At 43.1% G+C, this 20,790-nt stretch overlaps 1 protein-coding gene and 1 pseudogene across 23 annotated transcripts in view; one reads left to right on the forward strand and one right to left on the reverse strand.

Annotated features, from left to right (window-relative positions):
* The window catches only part of LOC140409166 (transcription factor 4-like), an 818,430-nt gene that overhangs the window by 486,020 nt on the left and 311,620 nt on the right, over positions 1 to 20,790 (forward strand). For 22 of the 23 annotated variants that reach the window (XM_072497371.1, XM_072497372.1, XM_072497388.1 and 19 more), the window contains one exon: positions 17,566 to 17,701. The exons of the other annotated variant lie outside the window; for it this stretch is intronic. In XM_072497371.1, the coding sequence (XP_072353472.1) occupies positions 17,566 to 17,701 (136 nt within the window). The remainder of the gene's footprint in view (positions 1 to 17,565; positions 17,702 to 20,790) is intronic. 23 annotated transcript variants of the gene reach the window in all.
* Positions 5,424 to 6,853, reverse strand: LOC140408223 (nucleolar protein 8-like; annotated as a pseudogene).

Raw genomic sequence — 20,790 nt, forward strand, 5'->3', positions numbered from 1 at the left:
TATGGGTCTAGGTCTGTGGGGTTTCTTTGAACCTTAGAAATTAAGATCATGCAGTCAGATGCAGTGGAGATCTATATCACAATGAGGATAATGTCCAAGAATCATTTTTCCTTTTTTCATTTTTGTATCAAGCTAACTGATACATTGTGAAGCTTTAAAATTATGTTCTGTGAGTTAAAAGTGCAGAAATCAGACCAGAACTTTGATTTATAAAGTGCCTTTAACATAAAAAATCATCACAAGGGACGTACAAGAAGCTACAATCAGAGGCACAAGAGTGTCCCAGGACTAAGAAGGGTGGGGAGGAATTGTAGCACCTGAAAAGGTTGGAAGAGATCAGGGTGGGATGATCCTTTAATAGATTTGAACATGAATTATTGGGTATTTAGAGCCAATGTAGATCATTGAGGGTAGGGGGTGATCTGTCCTTGGCTCAATTTTTATCTGTCGTTTGAATGCTGCTCCTCCTTGGTGACATCATCTGCAACACACCGTCAGTTTCTCCATGCATGCTGGAAGATGCGCAGCCATAACTGTATCTCACCACTACTCCTGCACTGCCTCTGTGTAACCCAACTGCCTGCCTGACACTCAGTCCTGTATAAAGCAAACTCTTCCAATTAACCATTGGGAAGCAGACGTTGCTGCCTTCGACTCAATAATAAACTCTGTTCCCTGGCCACTGATTCCATTCCTCGACCTTGCCACTGTCTCAGGATCAACCATATTTGAAAAACAAAATGACATACATACTGAAAAGGGGAAGGGGAAGTGTGAGACAGGGCATAAAACTGGATTTTCAGATGAACTCATAGGACTGGTATTCAGTAATGTAGACAAGCAAAAACGTGTAATGAATCTTCCAGAGGTAATATACATTTCAGTAAACCTGCTCGAGCAATGTTGCAAAAAAGCATCATATTCTTGCGTAATTATTACTTGCGACACAGTGGTGGGACACTAGAATGTTACTGTAAACAGAATGCTCATTTGGAGGGACTGTAAAGAATTTTAATTGCACATTTACACGTACAGCAACTATTTAAAAATTGATACCACTTGGCAATTTAGAAGACCGAAACACCATTTTGCTTTGAGATCTTTAAAGACCAGGAGCTTCACATTTTCAAGTTGATCCTCCTGATGTTTTGGATTATACTGCAGCCGTATGAGTTAAACTAGGTAGTCATTCGCAGAAAATGCCATCAGAACGTTTTTGTTAGATTCCAGTTTGCAACTCGCTTCAAGGAAACCATTAATATGCAGTTTGAAACATTCCGTGAAATTTTTGCTTGCTGTACTTCAGTTGTAATTTGAGCGTACTAGGTTGGCTGGCATTTGAATTGACTTATCTACAATAGAGGAACAGCTGTAAAGTGCATTTATACTGGAAAACAACATTGGAAATGGTTCTGCACTTATGGCGTTGGCTTCCATTGTTGTGGAATCTGTCTGTTTATAATGCGGAGAACCATTTACAGTGATGAATTTCTGTTTAAATAACTGCAATTCCAACTGCATGTACATAAGTAGTTTTATGTCAATTACATAGGATATGTGGCACAGAAACCAATCCAACTAGTCCATGCTGGTCAGGTGACTTCTCCATTGGCAGGATTCTCTGTTCCATCGGCAGCTCATCCCTGCCCGTGGGTTTCCCAGCGGTGTGGGGTGGCTACAATGGGAAATCCTATTGGTCAGTCGTGGGAACGGAGAATCCCGCTGTCAGTGATGGCACCCCCCAAGAAACACACGACTGGGGAGGTGGAGAATTCACCCCGGTGTTTATGCTCACTCAAGTCTCCACCTAACGTTTCTCATCTAAATCTACCAATGTAACAATGGGCGGGAGTGCCCGGCCCCCCGCCGGGTCGGAGAATCGCCGGGGGGTGGCGTGAATTCCACCCTGACGCCAGCTGCCGAATTCTCCGGCGCCGGTTTCGGGAGAATCCCGTCCCCAGTCTCACTGAAACTCTTATCATTCTGACAGAGGTTTTCAGTCTCCACATTTGATGAACTTTCCTTGTACTTCTCATCAAACGTCGCTCCCACTCGGGCGGCTTAAGCCAGGATCCACCTCCAGGGTTTCAATTTCCGGGTGCTCCAGTTTCCTCCCACAAGTCCCGAAAGACTTGCTTGTTAGGTAATTTGGACATTCTGAGTTCTCCCTCTGTGAACCCAAACAGGCGCCAGAGTGTGGCGACTAGGAAATTTTCACAGTAACTTAATTGCAGTGATAATGTAAGCCTACTTGTGACACTAATAAAGATTATTATTATGACTATTGTAGAATTGTACCCTTTATCTTATATTCCCTCTTGAAGGGGGGTGATGTGACCCCTTGAAACTGGATAGCTAAGATAACACTTGAATAGTTCTACATAAGTTAGTTTATTGAGGATCGAGACTAATCATAGAAAGTATACACAGTAATCATTGTTAACCATTAAACATGTATCCTTAGAACATAGCAGTAACAAGTATTTATACTCTTGCTGAAAGCAGTGGCCACAATGCACGATGGGATTTAAGCTAGCTAACTTGCCCATGTCCTTAAGACAAACAGAATCAGACTGAACTAATCTGGTCAGCGATAATATAGCCAGCTCAAAAAGCAATTCTTATCATTATCCCAATATCAAGTGCTCAGACAATCAACGGTACAAAGAGGAACCAGCTTCAACATCCTGCACCCAGACAAACAATGAGAGAGGCAGGAACTGACTGAGATAAGCAACATGGGAACAGGGGAGAACAAGACATAGTGGATAAAAGAGCCCTGGAAAAGAACAGATAACAGGATGGGGTTAAATCATGAGCTGATCACACAGTCACCATGCAGCCGAAAGTACAATTTGTCGGGCAAGGTAAAATTGACAGCTCCAAGGATTGGATTGAGTCCAACTGGGATGGGCTATTGATTTTTGGAAATTGTATAAACTGTTGCACCTTAATCACTGTAAAGTAGATTGGTTTTGGCATTTGTCCAAATTACTCTCCCTTGTACGCTGACTAGACTTCGAAAATAAAGCCGTCTTAACCAGAGATGATGTGTCTGCAGGTCTTGGTGTTTAGCTGAGCTGTAACTAAGAGGGAGGAACCCCATGTAAAAGCCAGCTCAATACTCAGTCCTTGAAAATGCTCCTGCACCTCTCATCATGCTTCACAGTTCTCTGCATTTCATCTATAAGACCATAAGAACTAGGAGCAGAATTAGGCCACTGGGCCCATCGAATCTGCTCTGCCATTCAATCATGGCTGATATTTTCTCATGCTCATTCTCCTGCCTTCTCCCCAGAACCCCTGATCTGCAAAGTGTCTGCCTGTTCCACCAGCCTCTCTATGTCTTCTTGAAATCTACCACTGTCCTCCATACAGTTCACAATACTTCCTTGTTTTGTGCCATCTGTTAATGTTTAAGTTGTGCCTCATATACACCCAAGGCTGGGTCATCTAAATTGGTATGATCCCTTGGATAAGTGCGCGAGCCCCACTTGACCTGGAGTCACAACACTATTGAAATTCATAAATATTTCTTAGAAAAGCACCCAAAGTCTTTGGCCCTTAGCTGCCCAATAACTACAGGCACCAGACTTGTAAATTCAAACACAATTAAGTTTATTAATAACAGCAACCATAATTAAATATGCAGCAAATATATCAAGTTAACTATTATCCAATTCCGAACACCCACACACAAACCTGTCCCAACCTCTACATATATATATATATATATAAAATGTATATATATTTTTATACATATATATACACAAACACAGAGGGGGAAGAGGAGGTTAAAATAATTAGTAAAAGGGATAAAAGCCTTTGTTTCAGATGGTTGTCTTACAGCACACCTTTCAATTTAGTCTTTCAGTTTGAGGTTTTCACTGTAGATTCATGCAGATTTGGTGTACAGCCATGCAGCTTTTCTGGAGAAACCACGAGGTGGGAGAGACAGCAGCTTCTTTCCTCTGAGCATCCAGGCCTCCAACTATGCTTCCACTGGCTCTCTGAAAAGCATCCCACTCAGGCAGGACCTATTACTGGCTGTTACCGGGCAGCAGTGTAGCATAGTAGTTAGCACTGTGGCTTCACAGCGCCAAGGTCCAAGGTTCGATTCCCGGCTTGTGTCACTGTGCAGAGTCTGCACATTCTCCCTGTGTCTGCGTGGGTTTCCTTCAGGTGCTCCGGTTTCTTCCCACTAGTCCCGAAAGATGTGCTGTTAGGTAATTTGGACATTCTGAATTCTCCCTCTGTGTACTCGAACAGGCGCTGGAATGTGGCGACTAAAGGCTTTTCATAGTAACTTCACTGCAATGTTAGCCTACTTGTGACAATAAAGATTATTAAATACGAGTACAGCCTTTTGACCAATTTATTGGCCACCAACTAACCAATCGAACTGAGTCCCACTGACCTCTCAGGTGCCGAAAAGTCTGAATTCTGCTGTCCAAAAGCTAGCGCAGTGTTCTGTTTTGCAACTTTTGAATTTCTCACTTGCCCTGCTCGATTTAAAGATATATGTCCATTAAGCATCCATGGATCAAAATGATGACGGTCAAAATAAAGAAAGGGGAAATAAGGGAATCAACAGGAAGGGCCCATATGTACCTCCATTAGTAAGGAATGAAATGGCAAGGCACGGATATTTCATATAAGGTATGCAACACATAACTCACAAACATATCCATTAATTCATCCACATTATATAAGTTCCCTTCTACATTGGTAACTAATCAGCTCTAAAACCCGTGACAAAGCCTTGCTATCACATTATCCTTTCTGGGGATGGGTACAATTTTAACATTGAACTGTTGTAATAATAAACTCCAATGGAATAATCTTGCGTTCCGGGTTTTAAACGTTTCTATAAACAGAAGCAGATTATGGTCCGTATAAACTAAACTTTGTTTATTGCCATGCCAGACATATACTTCAAAGTGCTGAAGGGCCAACAGCAAGGCTAAGGCTTTATCTTCAGTGGTGGAATACTTTCTTTGACACAGATTTAGTTTTTTTGCAAAATACCCCACTGGCCTCTCTATTCCAACATAGTCCTCTTGTAGTAGCTTTGCCACCCCCCCCCCCCCCCCCCCCAGGTCACTGGCATCTGTGGCCATTTTAAACGGTCTGGAAAAGTCAGCAGCGGTTCACCCACTAACATGGCCTTCAATCTCCCAAACTCTACTTCGACATTATGCGGACCACAGTGTTTTCCCTTGTCTCCACAAGATTTTCAATGTGCATAGTATTCCAGTCTCTAGCTGAGCCCTTCTCCGTGGTTTTAGTCGAGACGTATGTGGCTTTATTGGCTTCGAGTTTCCTATGGCTACACCATGACTAGTTAATGTAGTATACACTGGCGAGTCTCTACAAATCTGTCTGTATTTTTTCAGTATCTTTATTAGTTCTTCTCTCTGTTCTTATGCTGATTGGTTTGCATCTTTGCTTTTAGAACTCCATCTAATTTCTTCAAACAATGCCTTGCTTTCACTCTGTTATTCAAAATCAAAGACAACGTGCTGCCCTTTGTCAGATTTCTGATTTCTCAGATTGGAGAGGACCCCCTCATTGCATTTCTTTTGCACTCCTGTCTCTTTCTGTCTCTCATGTAATGCAGTCAGTCTTTTCTGATGGTTCAATAAATGTTTATCCAAATTCCGAGGATCTCCTATAGCCAAACTACAAGCAGTATTGTCTAAGAGAAATATTCGGTTCATTTTTAATCAACAAACACTTCCCAACTGCTCCAGCTTTACATTCTCTCTTTTCCTTCACATGGTTACATTTGGCGACAAGTAAAGCTGAGGATTCAATCTTCGCAGAGTTGGTTGGCTGTATCTGCACCATTTTTTGTTTTACAGCTATCACCTCTTCATCAAAGTCCTTGTAATCACAGCTTTTATCTCCATTTAATAATATGGATTTATAAAATTTGTACTTTCCAGATTACAACTTTTTATCTTTACTTTCCAATAAACCAAGGTGAAGTTTGTGGCTAGAAGCATCTATGGTGGATGTGTTGAATTGAAGAAACCTTGCTCCTTTAAATGGTGGTGACCTGCAACTACTTTTCACATCATTATCAGAATCTAGAGAATAACACATTGTTGGTTCCATGAACGTTTTGTTTTTATTGACAGATGTGGTTGTATAATCACTGCATGGTTCTTCATCCACATTCCTCTTCATTTCAAAAGGAGTGAATCACTGATTATTTCATCTCCATTGCTATTTGCTTCCTTTACCTTAAAAAGGCACTGTGTGCCTTCAAAAGGAGGTGGGTTAATCAGCTGTTTGCTTGGTGTTATTTCACAGTCATTGCTGTCCTCACCCTGAATAGCTGATGCAGTGCCATTATGTATATTTTCCTTCAAGACAGGCATGCTCTGGGAAATATTTGCACTTAATATGGATGGTAATGGATTTACTGCAAGAGGCTGTAACATGTTACTTTTAGGAAAATCCCATTCACTTTCTTCTTCCGATTTGCTGTCTTCTTCCTTAGGTATGGAAGAACTATTTGCCATTTGTTCAATATCAGTTCGTGACAGGTCTATTCGGTAGCAGTTGTTTATCATTTCTTCATAATCAGAATCCAAATCGGATTCAGAACTCTTGTCTGAATCTTCATCATTGTTATTACTATTACATTTCGACTCCTCTCTTAGGGTCACCTTGGAGATCTCAGAATCTGGTTTTCTACTAGATTATATCTTTGACAAATTTATGTGAGGAATCACTCTCAGAGAGATAATTTCACTAGTATCAGCAGAATCAGATTCACTACCATTGTCATATGATATGTGATTCATGGCATTAACATTTCTTTCTTGGAGTCTTTTAATGCCCAATGAGTATTCCGAATTCCCACATGTCATTAGTACCTCATGCGCTATCCACAGCACATCCCTCAGACTCGCTGTAGGTATGAGTAAAGCTACAACCTTCACTTCTACCAAATCACTCCCCAAAAGCAAGTCTACTCCTTCCACTGGTAACTCCTTAATCACTCCAACAACTACTGGCCCTGATACCAAATCACACGCCAATTATACTTTATACAATAGAACCGGGATATAATCTCCACTTATCCCCTTAACTAATAATACCTTAGCTTTCATTGGACTCTCTGTGGGGGAAACCAAATTCTCCAGTAAGAGTGTTTGGCTACATCAGTTGATGAAAATGGGATAATCTTCCCCTTAGACAAAAACCCTGCATATCTCTCATCTACCTCATTCATTACACCTGTTTCCATAGCACTGTTTATCTCAGGTCTCCTCAGTCCAGTTAGAGCTCCTGTCTGCCCAGTAGTATTCTCCACTTTTGTTCCCTTTTCAGAATATTCCTTATGAACTCCAAAAAGTCCCATGGGCTTTCCTCGCAACTTCCAACATGCTGAACGAACATGTCACACATAAAACAAAAAAGAGTGGCTAAGGTAAATATTGGTCCTTTAGAGGATGAGAAGGGAGATTTAATAATGGGAGATGAGGAAATGGCTGAGGAACTGAACAGGTTTTTTGGGTCGGTCTTCACAGTGGAAGACACAAATAACATGCCAGTGACTGATGGAAATGAGGCTATGACAGGTGAGGACCTTGAGAGGATTGTTATCACCAAGGAGGTAGTGATGGGCAAGCTAATGGGGCTAAAGGTAGACAAGTCTCCTGGACCTGATGGAATGCATCCCAGAGTGCTAACAGAGATGGCTAGGGAAATTGCAAATGCACTAGTGATAATTTACCAAAATTCACTAGACTCTGGGGTGGTCCCAGCGGATTGGAAATTAGCAAACGTGACACCACTGTTTAAAAAAGGAGGTAGGCAGAAAGCAGGTAATTATAGGCCAGTGAGCTTAACTTCGGTAGTAGGGAAGATGCTGGAATCTATCATCAAGGAAGAAATAGCAAGGCATCTGGATGGAAATTGTCCCATTGGACAGACGCAGCATGGGTTCATAAAGGGCAGGTCGTGCCTAACTAATTTAGTGGAATTTTTTGAGGGCGTTAACAGTGCGGTAGATAACGGGGAGCCAATGGATGTGGTATATCTGGATTTCCAGAAAGCCTTTGACAAGGTGCCACACAAAAGGTTGTTGCATAAGATAAATATGCATGGCATTAAGGGGAAAGTAGTAGCATGGATAGAGGATTGGTTAATTAATAGAAAGCAAAGAGTGGAGATTAATGGGTGTTTCTCTGGTTGGCAATCAGTAGCTGGTGGTGTCCCTCAGGGATACTAAGATAAGTGGTAAAGCAAAAAGTGCAGAGGATACTGGAAGTCTGCAGAGCGATTTGCATAGGCTAAGTGAATGGGCTAGGGTCTGGCAGATGGAATACAATGTTGACAAATGTGAGGTTATCCATTTTGGTAGGAATAACAGCAAAAGGGATTATTATTTAAATGATAAAATATTAAAACATACCGCTGTGCAGAGAGACCTGCTAGTGCATGAGTTGCAAAAAGTTGGATTACAGGTGCAAAAGATGATTAAGAAGGCAAATGGAGTTTTGTCCTTCATTGCTAGAGGGATGGAGTTTAAGACTAGGGAGGTTCTGCTGCAATTGTATAAGGTGTTAGTGAGGCCACACCTGGAGTATTGTGTTCAGTTTTGGTCTCCTTACTTGAGAAAGGACGTACTGGCACTGGAGGGTGTGCAGAGGAGATTCACTAGGTTAATCCCGGAGCTGAAGGGGTTGGATTACGAGGAGAACTTGAGTAGACTGGGACTGTACTCGTTGGAATTTAGAAGGTTGAGGGGGGATCTTATAGAAACATATAAGATTATGAAGGGAATAGATAGGATAGATGCGGGCAGGTTGTTTCCACTGGCGGGTGAAAGCAGAACTAGGGGGCATAGCCTCAAAATAAGGGGAAGTAGATTTAGGACTGAGTTTAGGAGGAACTTCTTCACCCAAAGGGTTGTGAATCTATGGAATTCCTTGCCCAGTGAAGCAGTGGAGGCTCCTTCATTAAATGTTTTTAAGATAAAGATAGATAGTTTTTTGAAGAATTAAGGGTTATGGTGTTCAGGCCGAAAAGTGGAGCTGAGTCCACAAAAGATCAGCCATGATCTCATTGAATGGTGGAGCAGGCTCGAGGGGCCAGATGGCCTACTCCTGCTCCTAGTTCTTATGTTCTTATTACAATGGTAATGCCTAGTCTTTCGAGTCTCACCTTCAGCCTTAGTGCCTTCCTTACTGGTCTGAGGAGGAGATCTCACAGCAGTCCCAGCTATCCATTCCTTACCTTGGCTACCTGCCTTCCTTTCACTCTCCCACTTCCTTTCTTTTCAAAATTATGGGGGTGATTGAACAAAGGTTTAAATTTATGGATTATCTCATAATCGTCAGCCATCATTACTGCTTGTCTAGCAGTCTTCACCCTCTGGTCTTCAACATGGGTTCGGGTTCTTATCACAGAATGTAGGGAATTCTTAAATTATTTTAAGAGAATAACCTCTCTCAGAACCTCATGGGTAGTTGCAACTCCCAAAGCTCGTACTCAACTATCAAAATTGTTCTGCTTAACCCTTTTAACTTCAACATACGTCTGTCCCGGCTGTCTCCTTAAATTCCAAACCTTTTGTCTATGTGCCTCGAGAACCAAATCACACGCACCCAGAATAGCCTTCTTTACTTCGTCCTAAGCCTTAGAAAGCCCCTCTGACAGGGAAGCATAAAGGTCCTGTGCCCACCCCGTCAATTTACTTTACATGGGTACTTTTCTTTTGGCCACTCCGTTTGGTTTGCTATTTTCTCAAATGCCCTAAAAACGGTTTCAACTTCCTTCTCTTCAAATTTGAGAAGGCCTTTATATAGTTAAACACATCGTCACTGGGTTCCGTTCTAGGATGAAAATCCTCTCTACTCTCTGGCAGTTTCCTTTTAATTTCCAGTGCCTCAAGCTGCAACTGTCTCTCTTTTGCTTTCTCGTTTCTCTCGAATTCCAACCTCATTTCAATTTCCATTTGAAAAGCTTTTTCTTTTTGCTTCATTTCTATTTCTTTTTCTTTTTGTGCTGCATCTCCAATTGTTTCATTTGGAACTGGATCTTAGCTAATTCTACTGATTGTTGCCATGACCCAGGCTGTCCTTCTGGTAATTCTTTCAAATTTAAATGATGAGCAATCGCTCCAGTTAGCTTTACCGTCCGAGCTATAGCCGGCACCTCTATTTTGAATTCACTTGCCAATTCGATTACCTTGTCCTTTCGAAGCCTTTTTAAATAAACCAAAGACAAGTCGACCATCTGAAAAAAAATCTTAACAGTCTCCAGAGCAATCCTTATACTACGACAAACCTAGTGCCCTTTGTTAATTGATACTGTAACCCAAACGTCGCTGTCTATCGTTCCAAAGATCCCAGACCTGAATTATGTTACAACCCACTGGGCTCGTGCACGAGCCCCATTTGACCCGGAGTTGCAACACAATTGAAATTAATAAATATTTCTGAGAAAAACACCGGGGGCGGGATTCTCCGGTATCCGGCGGGCAGGCCGTACCGACGCCAAAGAGTGGCGTGAACCACTCCAGCGTCGAGCCGCCCGGAAGGTGCGGAATCCTCCACACCTTAGGGGGCTAGGCCGGCGCTGGAGTGCTTGGCGCCATGCCGAAGGGCCTCCGCCGGCCGGCGCGAGTTGGCGCATGCGCAGGAGTGCCAGCGTGTTCCCAGAACCGCTGCCATGATTCCTGTGCATGCACAGGGTTTTCTTCTCTGCGCCAGCCATGGCGGAGCTTTACAGCGGCTGGCGTGGAGGGAAACAGTGCCCCCATGGTACAGGCGCGCCCGCAGATCGGTGGGCCCCGATCGTGGGACAGGCCACTGTGGGGGCTCCCCCTAGGGCCATATCCCCCGTGCCCCCCCGAGGACTCCGCGGGCAGCCCGCAGAGCCAGGTCCCGCCGGTACAAACCATGTGTAATTTACGCCGACAGGACTGGCCGAAAACAGGCGGCTGCTCGGCCCATCGCGGAGTGGAGAATCGCCGGGGGAGGGGCGGGGGGGTCGCTGCCACTGCGATTCCCGCCCGTGCCAAAAAAACAGCGCCGGAGAATTCGGCAGCCGGCGGCGAATCGGGATTCACGCCACCCCCCGGCGATTCTCCGGCACGGCGGGGGGTCGGAGAATCCCGCCCCTGAAATCTTTGGCTCTTAGCTGCCCAATAATTACAGTCATCAGGTTTGTAAATGTAAACACAATTAGGTTTATTAATAACAAGAACTATAATTAAATATGCAGCAAATGCAACAGGTTAACTATTATTCAATTCCTAACCCTCCCACTTAAACTCGTCTCACCGCATACACACACATACACACAAGACAGACAAACGTAGAGGGGAGAAGAGGTGGTTAAAATAATAAGTAAAAGGGATTAAGGTCTTTACTTCAGATGGTTGTCTTCTCACGCCAGATAGACTTTCAGTTTGAGGTTTTCACTGTAGATTCATTCCGATTCGGTGTACAGCCATGCAGCTTTTCGGGAGAAAACATGAGGGGGAGAGAAAGCAACTTCTTTCCTCTTGGCATCCAGGACTCCAACTGTACTTCCTCTGGCTCTTTGAAAAGCATCCACTCAGGCAGGACCCAATCACTACCTGTTTCCAGGCAGGATACGGCCTTTTGGCAATTCATTGGCCATCAGCCAACCACCAAACGAAGGGTGCTGAAAAGTCATTCTGCTGTCCGAATGCTAGCACAGTGTTCTGTTTTGTAACTTATGAATTCCTCACATGCCCTGCTCAACTTTAAGATGACAACAGCAATAATAAAAAAAGGGAAAATAAGTGAATCAACAGCAAGGGCCCTTACAGTATATATCAAGAAAAGCAGTGGTCCGAGTACCGACCTGTGTGAAGTCCCACTTTATACCTTCCTTGAGTGCAAAATGCAGCATTACCACTATAGTTTCAACCAAATTTGTATCCAAGCTGCCATGGTTCTTTTTATTCCATGGGCTTCAACTTTGCTCTATTATATGGCACTTTATTAATTCCTTTGAAAGTTCAGTTACATATGAACTGCACTACCCTCATCAACCCTCTCTGTAGTTTCTGCATAACACCTCAATCAAGTCACTTAAACAAGTTTGCCTTAATAAATCTGTGCCAGTGACAAATTTGTTTACTATGTCCTGGATTATCATTTCTAAAAACTTTGCTACTGTCAGGGTTAAACTGCCTTGCCTAGGGTTGCTGGGTTTATCCTTATACCCTTTTTGAACTATTGGAGTGAAATTCTCCAATCCACTCTGGCACCACCCCCATATCTAAGTAGGATTGGAAGATTATAGTTAGTACCTCTGGATTTTCCACCCTTTATTCCCTCAGCATCCCCTGATATATCCCATTCATCATGGCAATTTACCGACTTAAAGTACAGCCAGCCTTTTTAATATCTCCTCATCATCGATGTTTAGCTGGCCCCTAATTGACTTTACCCTTCTTCTTACTGATTTTATACTATTTATATGCCTGTGAGAGATTTTGGGATCCCCGTTTATGTTAGCTGCCAGTCTCTTCTCATACTCTTTCTTTGTCTCTCATTTAAATTTTCCATTTCCTCTCTGAACCACATTCAGCCTGGGCCTCACTTATATTGTCAATCTGACATCTGTCACACTTTTTTCTGTTTCATCTTTTTCATCATCCAGGTAACTCTGGCTACCTGTCTTATCTCCCCCTCTCATGGGGATGAACTTCGACTGGACTCAAACTATCTCCTCCTTAAAGGCAGCCCATTGTTCCAAACATAGAACACAGAACATAGAACATACAGTGCAGAAGGAGGCCATTCGGCCCATCGAGTCTGCACCGACCCACTTAAGCCCTCACTCCCACCCTATCCCCGTAACCCAATAACCCCTCCTAACCTTTTTGGACACCTAAGGGCAATTCAGCATGGCCACTCCATCTAACCTGCACGTCTTTGGACTGTGGGAGGAAACCGGAGCACCCGGAGGAAACCCACGCAGACACGGGGAGAATTTGCAGACTCCGCACAGACAGTGACCCAGCGGGGAATCAAACCTAGGACGATGGCGCTGTGAAGCCACAGTGCTATTCACTCGTGCTATCGTGCTGTTCCATTATAGATCTCCCCAGCAATCTTTTATTCTAGTTCACCTAGGCCAGTGAACTTGGCCCTTCTCCAGTTAAGTATTTTTATTTGAGGTTCATCCCTTCCTTTTCCCTAGCTAACCAAAACCTTACCATGCTATGACCACTGACTCTTAAATGTTCTCCTAATGCTCCTTGACCCACCCCCTTCCCCAGAACCAGATCCAGCAATGCCTCCTTCCTTTTTGGACTAGAACGATAATGATCAAGAACATTCTCCTGAACGGATTTCAGAAACTTCCCCCTCTTTGCCCTTTATAGTATTACTATCTCAGTCTGTATCCATGATGTGGAGATGCCGGCGTTGGACTGCGGTGAGCACAGTACGAAGTCTTACAACACCAGGTTAAAGTCCAACAGGTTTGTTTCGATGTCACTAGCTTTCGGAGCGCTGCTCCTTCCTCAGGTGAAGAAGGAGCAGCGCTCCGAAAGCTAGTGACATCGAAACAAACCTGTTGGACTTTAACCTGGTGTTGTAAGACTTCAGTCTGTATCGGATAATTAAAGTCCGCCAATGTCACTACCCCTTAGGTCTTTATACCTTTCTGTAATTTGCCTGTAAATTTGCCCCTGTGCAGTCTTCCTATTAGTTGATGGTTGTCAGTACGGTGCAGCCAGTAATGGAATTATGATGATATTTTTTCTTATCTCTCACCAAATAGATTCTGCCTTTGACCACACTATGACATTCTCTGTCTCCAGCACTGTAATATTCTTAATATTCAATACTGCCACACCATTTTCTTTCTTTCATTCCCTATCCTTCCTGAGCACCTTGATATCCAGGAATATTTAGCACCCAATCCTGCCCTTTTTTGAGCAAAGCTTTCATTATCACCACAACACCGTGTTTCTATGTAGTTATAAGACCATAAGAGATAGGAGCAGAATTAGGCCACATGGTCCATCGAGTCTTCACCGCCATTCAATCATGACTGATATTTTTCTCCTGCCTTCTCCCCATAGCCCCTGATCCCCTTATTAATCAAGAACCTACCTGTCTCTGTCTTTGCAGCCCTCTGCAGCAAAGAGTTCCACAGATTCACCACCCTCTGGCTGAAGAAATTCCTCATCTCTGTTTTAAAGGATCGTCTCTTTAGTCTGAGATTGTGTCCTCTGCTTCTAGTTTTTCCAACAAGTGGAAATATCCTCTCTACGTGCACTCTATCCAGGCCACGCAGTATCCTGTAAGTTTCAATATTATCCCCCCCCTCATCCTTCTAAACTCCAACGAGTACAGACCCAGAGTCCTCAGCCATTCCTCATACGACAAGCTCTTCATTCCAGGGATAATTCTTGTGAACCTCCTCTGGACCCTTTCCAAGGCCAGCACATCCTTCCTTAGATACGGGGCCCAAAACTGCTCACAATACTCCAAATGGGGTCTGACCAGAGCTTTATATAGCCTCAGAAGTATATCCCTGGTCTTGTATTCTAGCCCTCTCAACATGAATGCTAACATTGCATTTGCCTTCCTAACTGCCGACTGAACCTGCACGTTAACCTTAAGAGAATCGTGAACAAGGACTCCCAGGTCCCATGTCCCTTTGTGCTTCTGATTTCCTAAGCATTTCCCCATTTAGAAAATAGTCTGTGCCTCCATTTCTCCTTCCAAAGTGCATAACCTCACACTTTTCCACATTGTAGTCCATTTGCCACTCCCTTGCCTACTCGCCAAGCCTGTCCAAGTCCTTCTGCAGCCCACCTGCTTCCTCAATACTACCTGTCCCTCTACAGATCTTTGTATCATCTGCAAAATTAGCAACAGTGCCTTTAGTTCCTTTTTCCAGATCATTAATGTATATTGTGAAATGTTGTGGTTCCAGCACCGACCTTTGAGGCACGCCACTAGTCACTGGCTGCCATCCTGAAAAAGACCCCTTTATCCCCACTCTCTGCCTTCTGCCAGTCAGCCAATCCTCTATCCATGCCATGATCTTACCCTTAACACCATGTGCTCTTAACTTATTTCACAGTCTCCTATGCGGCACCTTGTCAAAGGCCTTCTGGAAATCTAAATAAATCACGTCGACTGGTTCTCCTTTGTCTAACTTCCTTGTTACTTCCTCAAAGAATTCTAACAGATTTGTCAAATATGATCTCCCCTTGACGAAGCCGTGCTCGCTCAGTCCTATTTTATCATGCAGTTCCAAGTACTCCGTGATTTCATCTTTATGACACATCTTTAATAATGGAGTCTAAAATCTTACCAATGACCAAAGTCAGGCTAACCGGCCTATAATTTCCCATCTTTTGCCTCCCTCCCTTATTAAACAGCGGAGTTAGCCACTTTCCAGTCCTCTGGGACCCTTCCTGCCTCCAGTGATTACTGAAAGATCACCACCAATGCCTCCACAATATCCTCAGCTATTTCTTTTAGAACCCTGGGGTGTGGTCCATCCGGTCTAGGTGATTTATCCACCTTCAGACCTTTCAGTTTCCCCAGAACCTTCTCCTTAGTGATGAACTCACCTCTGCCCCCTAATTCTCCTGGAGCTCCGGCATCCCACTGGTTTCTTCAACCGTGAAGACTGATGGAAAGTAACTTCAGTTTTTCTGCCATTTCTTTGTTTCCTATTATTACTTTTCCAGCCACATTTTCCAGTGTCCAGTGTCTATTTTTGCCTCTCTCTTATATAACCTCAGAAGTATATCCCTGGTCTTGTATTCTAGCCCTCTCGACATGAATGCTAACATTACATTTGCCTTCCTAAATGCCGACTGAACCTGCACGTTAACCTTAAGAGAATCGTGAACAAGGACTCCCAGGTCCCATGTCCCTTGGTGCTTCTGATTTCCTAAGCATTTCCCCATTATATATTGAAAAAAAACTCTTCCTATCGTCTTTGATATTACTAGCTAGCTTGCATTCATATTTTATCTTCTCCCCCCATATTGCTATTTTAGTTGTCCTCTGCTCACTTTTGAAGGCTTCCCAATCCTCTGGCTTCCCACGAAACCTCGCCACTTCGTATGCTTTTTCTTTTGCTTTTATGCTGTCCTTGACTTCCCTTGTCAGCCATGGATGCCTTGTCCTCCCCTTAGCATATTTCCTCCTCCTTGGGATGAATTTCTGTTGTGCCTCCCGAATAACCCCCAAAAACTCCTGCCATTGCTGTTCCACGGTCTTCCCTGCTAGGCTCCTTTTCCAATCAACTCTGGCCAGCTCCTCCCTCATGTCTTTGTAGTTACCCTTATTTAATTGTAATACCGTTACATCTGATTCCAGCTTCTCCCTCTCAGACTGCAGGGTAAATTCTATCATATTGTTACTGCCCCCTACGGGTTCCTTCACCTTAAGTTCCCTAATCAGGTCTGCCTCATTACACATCACCAAATCCAGAATTGCCTGTTCCCTAGTAGGTTCTGTCACATGCTGCTCCCAAAAAAATCTTAGACATTCCACAAATTTCTTTTCTTGGGATCCACTACCAACCTGATTTTACCAGCCCACCTGCATATTGAAGTCCTCCATGATTATTGTAATATTGCCTTTTTTTACATGCCCCACATCATGACTACTGCTGGGGGACCTGTACATAACTCCCATCAGGGTCTTTTTACCTCAGCGATTCCTCAACTCTACCCACAGAGATTCTATGCCTTCTGATCCTATATTGCTCCTTGCTATCAATTTAACTTCATTCCTTACTAACGATGCAACACCGCCCGCTTTGCCCATCTGCCTGTTCTTTCGATAGGAAACACATCCTTGGATAGTTAGATCCCAGCCCTGATCCCCTTGCAGCCATGTCTCTGTGATGCCCACAACATCGTACCGGCCAATTTCAATGTGCGCAACAAGCTCATTTACCTTGTTCCGTATACTGCACGCATTTAGGTACAACACCCTCAATCCTGCATTGACCACCAACCTTCTCGCACGTGTCACCTTTTTGTTCTGCCTGAGGGTGATATTGTTCTCTTATTTTGGTTCTCTATTTCCCCTTCAGTTATTACACCTTCTAAGCTAACATTCTGGTTCCCACCCCCCTGCTATACTAGGTTAAATTGCACCTGCAGCTCACCAAATGTATCTATCATGGTGCATACATACACTGTTAACCTAAGTTAGATCTTACTGCATTCCATAGTTGGAGAGTTAGGTATTACGAGTGTGGGCTATCGCAGCATTAAAATAAAAAGTAATGTATCATTTTGAAAGCAACTAATATTTGGTTATTGGGAATGAAGAGTCTTGCACCTTGATTTTGCCATAAACTTCATGTCTCCTTCCGTCATCACAAGTTCATTCCAGGATCTGTAGTCATAATGTTTCCATTTTTTAAATTACTATCTGCATTCAGTAGTGTGAAGAATGAATATTGCAGTCACATAAGGCAGTAAAAATGAGAAATGGTTCTATACTGGCTGCTATCATGCAATAAGAACAAATGGGTTACCCTAACAATTTTTTCTTTTTTTTTTATATGTTACAGTCAAGTCTCCTTGGGCCTGACATAGGTATGGGCAGTCCAGGAGCCTTATCCCCTACAGGCACCAAGCCTGGCTCACAGTATTATCCATATTCCAGCAATAATTCCCGTCGGCGACCAATGCATGACTCCTCAATGGGTGAGTGCTGTTCCACGTTTAACTTCTATTATTGAACTCGCCGCTTTAGTCTTCTTTGAGTCTTAAGTGGGCCATTTTTGCAACTCTTAATATACCCCCATGTACTATCATGCCTTCAAAAACTATTTTGGTCTCACCTTCAGCAAAAGTTACAATGCTGAATGTTCTGAATTTCCAATTGAGAAATGGAGAGGGCTGTGTAATCTTAAGCCTGAGAAACAAGTGAATTGTTTTTGAAGCGGAAAATAAAGGTTGCTGATAACGTGTAAAAGAGCACTCGATGTAAAAATATATTTTATCCATCAGCAGCTGCAGTTTATCCCGCGAGTGCAGCAAGCCTTGAATCAAGGGCACGATATGCCAGGAATCAGTTAGCAATTCCTGCATCCAGTATCGCTCCAACTGTAATTCTGAAAAACATGATGTGTGAAGTCTCTCTGTTATTATCATGTACTTTGAATTTGTCCACCCATATTAAGGTGGAAATATTCAGGAGATCATTGTCACTTTCTGGTGCAAAATGTCAGAAGCGATGGTGGTCGGCCAGGAGCCGGGAAAATAATTGATTTTCTATCCCAAACCTGAGTAGGAAACTCAGATTTCCAACATAGCTCATGCTTCATTGAAGCATGTATTAAATGGGAGAGCTCTGCTAAGGCCCAGATACTCATCATTGGATATCACATAATACAGATAAAAGAATTTTTGTGCTTTAAACTGTAGAAAAGACGCAGATTAGATTTTTTTCTAAGCTTGAGTTATATCTGGAGAGCATTTTATCTGTCTAGAACATGGGTGATATAATTGAATATTAAGAAGAGATCACAGGAACTGCATTGCACAAAATTATGGTAGTTGACTTCAGTGTGAATCCTTCCCCGCCCCGACTCCCCACCCCTGACCGACAGCATATTAACATAGATTATCATAGAATTTACAGTGCAGAAGGAGGCCATTCAGCCCATCGAGTCTGCACCGGCTCTTGGAAAGAGCACCCTACCCAAGGTCAACACCTCCACCCTATCCCCATAACCCAGTAACCCCACCCAACACTAAGGGCAATTTTGGACACTAAGGGCAATTTATCATGGCCAATCCACCTAACCTGCACATCTTTGGACTGTGGGAGGAAACCGGAGCACCCGGAGGAAACCCACGCACACACGGGGAGGATGTGCAGACTCCGCACAGACAGTGACCCAAGCCGGAATCGAACCTGGGACCCTGGAGCTGTGAAGCAATTGTGCTAACCACCATGCTACCGTGCTACCCCTACTATTGATTCCAACATGCTAATTTAGTCTATTGGCAACATTAAGTATTTGGTTGTCAGTCTATTCAGAAATGTTACTTCTATTTTTAAAAACATTCATGACCATGTCCTGTACTATTCTGAGGGACATAGTAGCAACATTTTCAGGATTTTAGCTGAAAGTAAATAGCCAGATATCACTGGTGTCTGCAAAAACATGAACTACTGGTGAGTCTCCCTTGATGTCATACATGGGGAATCAAGTTCAAAGGCACTTTTGAGAGAGATGGAGAGGAATGGACGAGATGGTGGTGACAGAAGGGGAGAAGAGTGGAGAAGAGAGATGAGACTATTGAAGGAGGAATGGGAGTGGGTAAAGAAGGAATGGAAGAGAGAGGGGTTGTGAGGCGATGGAAGCTAGAGGGTGGAGCTGACTAGATACTTATTTATTTCTGGAGTGATGGATCGTGGGTGGTTTCTTGATGGGGATTTATTCTGTTGTGGAGTAGGTAGAAAGGGGTGTTGTACATGATTTGTTACCTCAATGGAACTGGGAGAAGTTGCATTCTGCACCAGTGAATGTATGATATTGGTCACAGATTTTGTTTAAGGAGTAGGGGAAATATGGCTGCTTCATGTCTTGGGGATTGTAGGTAACTGTACATGTGCCTTTCCTTTGCTGATGTAGCAGAGTGCCTTCAATGAAGTATCTGTTTCCTGGAGCTTACTTAACGGAGGAGACCTCCGGAAAAGATTTATAATTAGTCTGAAATTTATTATTTTGAAAACACTGCAGGGAATGAATACATTCCACTTACAGCACTCTCCCAATATTACATCTTTTTCTTTTAACATATAAATGGTTAAATCAGCATCCTTACAACAGGATATAAAAGATAGCTTTCTTTTTTTCAGTAAGATAGAAAATGTTCACACACTTTACCGTGAAGTTGGCAGGGATCTTGCTGACATTGACTTACTGAAAATATTTTAAAAACTAAATTTATGAGAAACAAGATGGGCAATTTTGGAAACTTCACAAACAATGTGATTTGTTGCAATTTCAACAGATTCTGTGCACAACTGTTTCCTTCATTTACTTTATTATGAAGAGCTTGGGACTTCAAGAGTCGTTTAGCTCCCAACATAGTGTTTGTAAGGAAGCTCCTGTTGTGATATTCTGTCCTGACAAGATATTTTGCTCCATAGGTGACTGCAGTGAAATTATTATAGGCCAGTAGATAGATGGCAGCAAGTCACATGATTCAGGGTAATGTCTTGTGAAAAATGTGATGACTTATGGACAGCATTAGAACTCTAAAAGTTGAATTTGAAGATGTAATTAGAATTTTGCTGTTCTTAGCAACTTAAGACCCCACCTGGAGTATTGCATGTAGTTTTGGTCTCAGTGCAGCAGAGGTTCATTCAGCTGATACCGGGTTTGGCGGACTATCCAATGAGGAGAGATTGGTTCAATTGGGCCTATATTCATTAGAGTTGAGAAGGATGAGAGGAGATCTGATTGAAAAGTATAAAGTTCTGATCGAGCTGGACAGACTGGCTGCAGGGAGGATGTTTTCCCTGGTTGGGGAATTTAGAACCAGGAGACACAGTCTCAGGATATGGAATAGACCATTTTAAACTGAGATAAGGAAAAACTCAGAGTGGTGAATCTGTGGAGTTCTCTACCATAGAAGGCTGTGGAGGCCAAGGTACTGAATGTATTCAAGAAAGAGATAGATAATTTCAAAAGATTTTAATGGCATCAAGGTGCATGGGGAGAAAGCGGGAATATGGCATTGAGATAGAGTATCAACCATGATCATATTGTATGGCG

Source organism: Scyliorhinus torazame, chromosome 3 (assembly GCF_047496885.1).
Source record: "Scyliorhinus torazame isolate Kashiwa2021f chromosome 3, sScyTor2.1, whole genome shotgun sequence".
Lineage (NCBI taxonomy): Eukaryota > Metazoa > Chordata > Chondrichthyes > Carcharhiniformes > Scyliorhinidae > Scyliorhinus > Scyliorhinus torazame.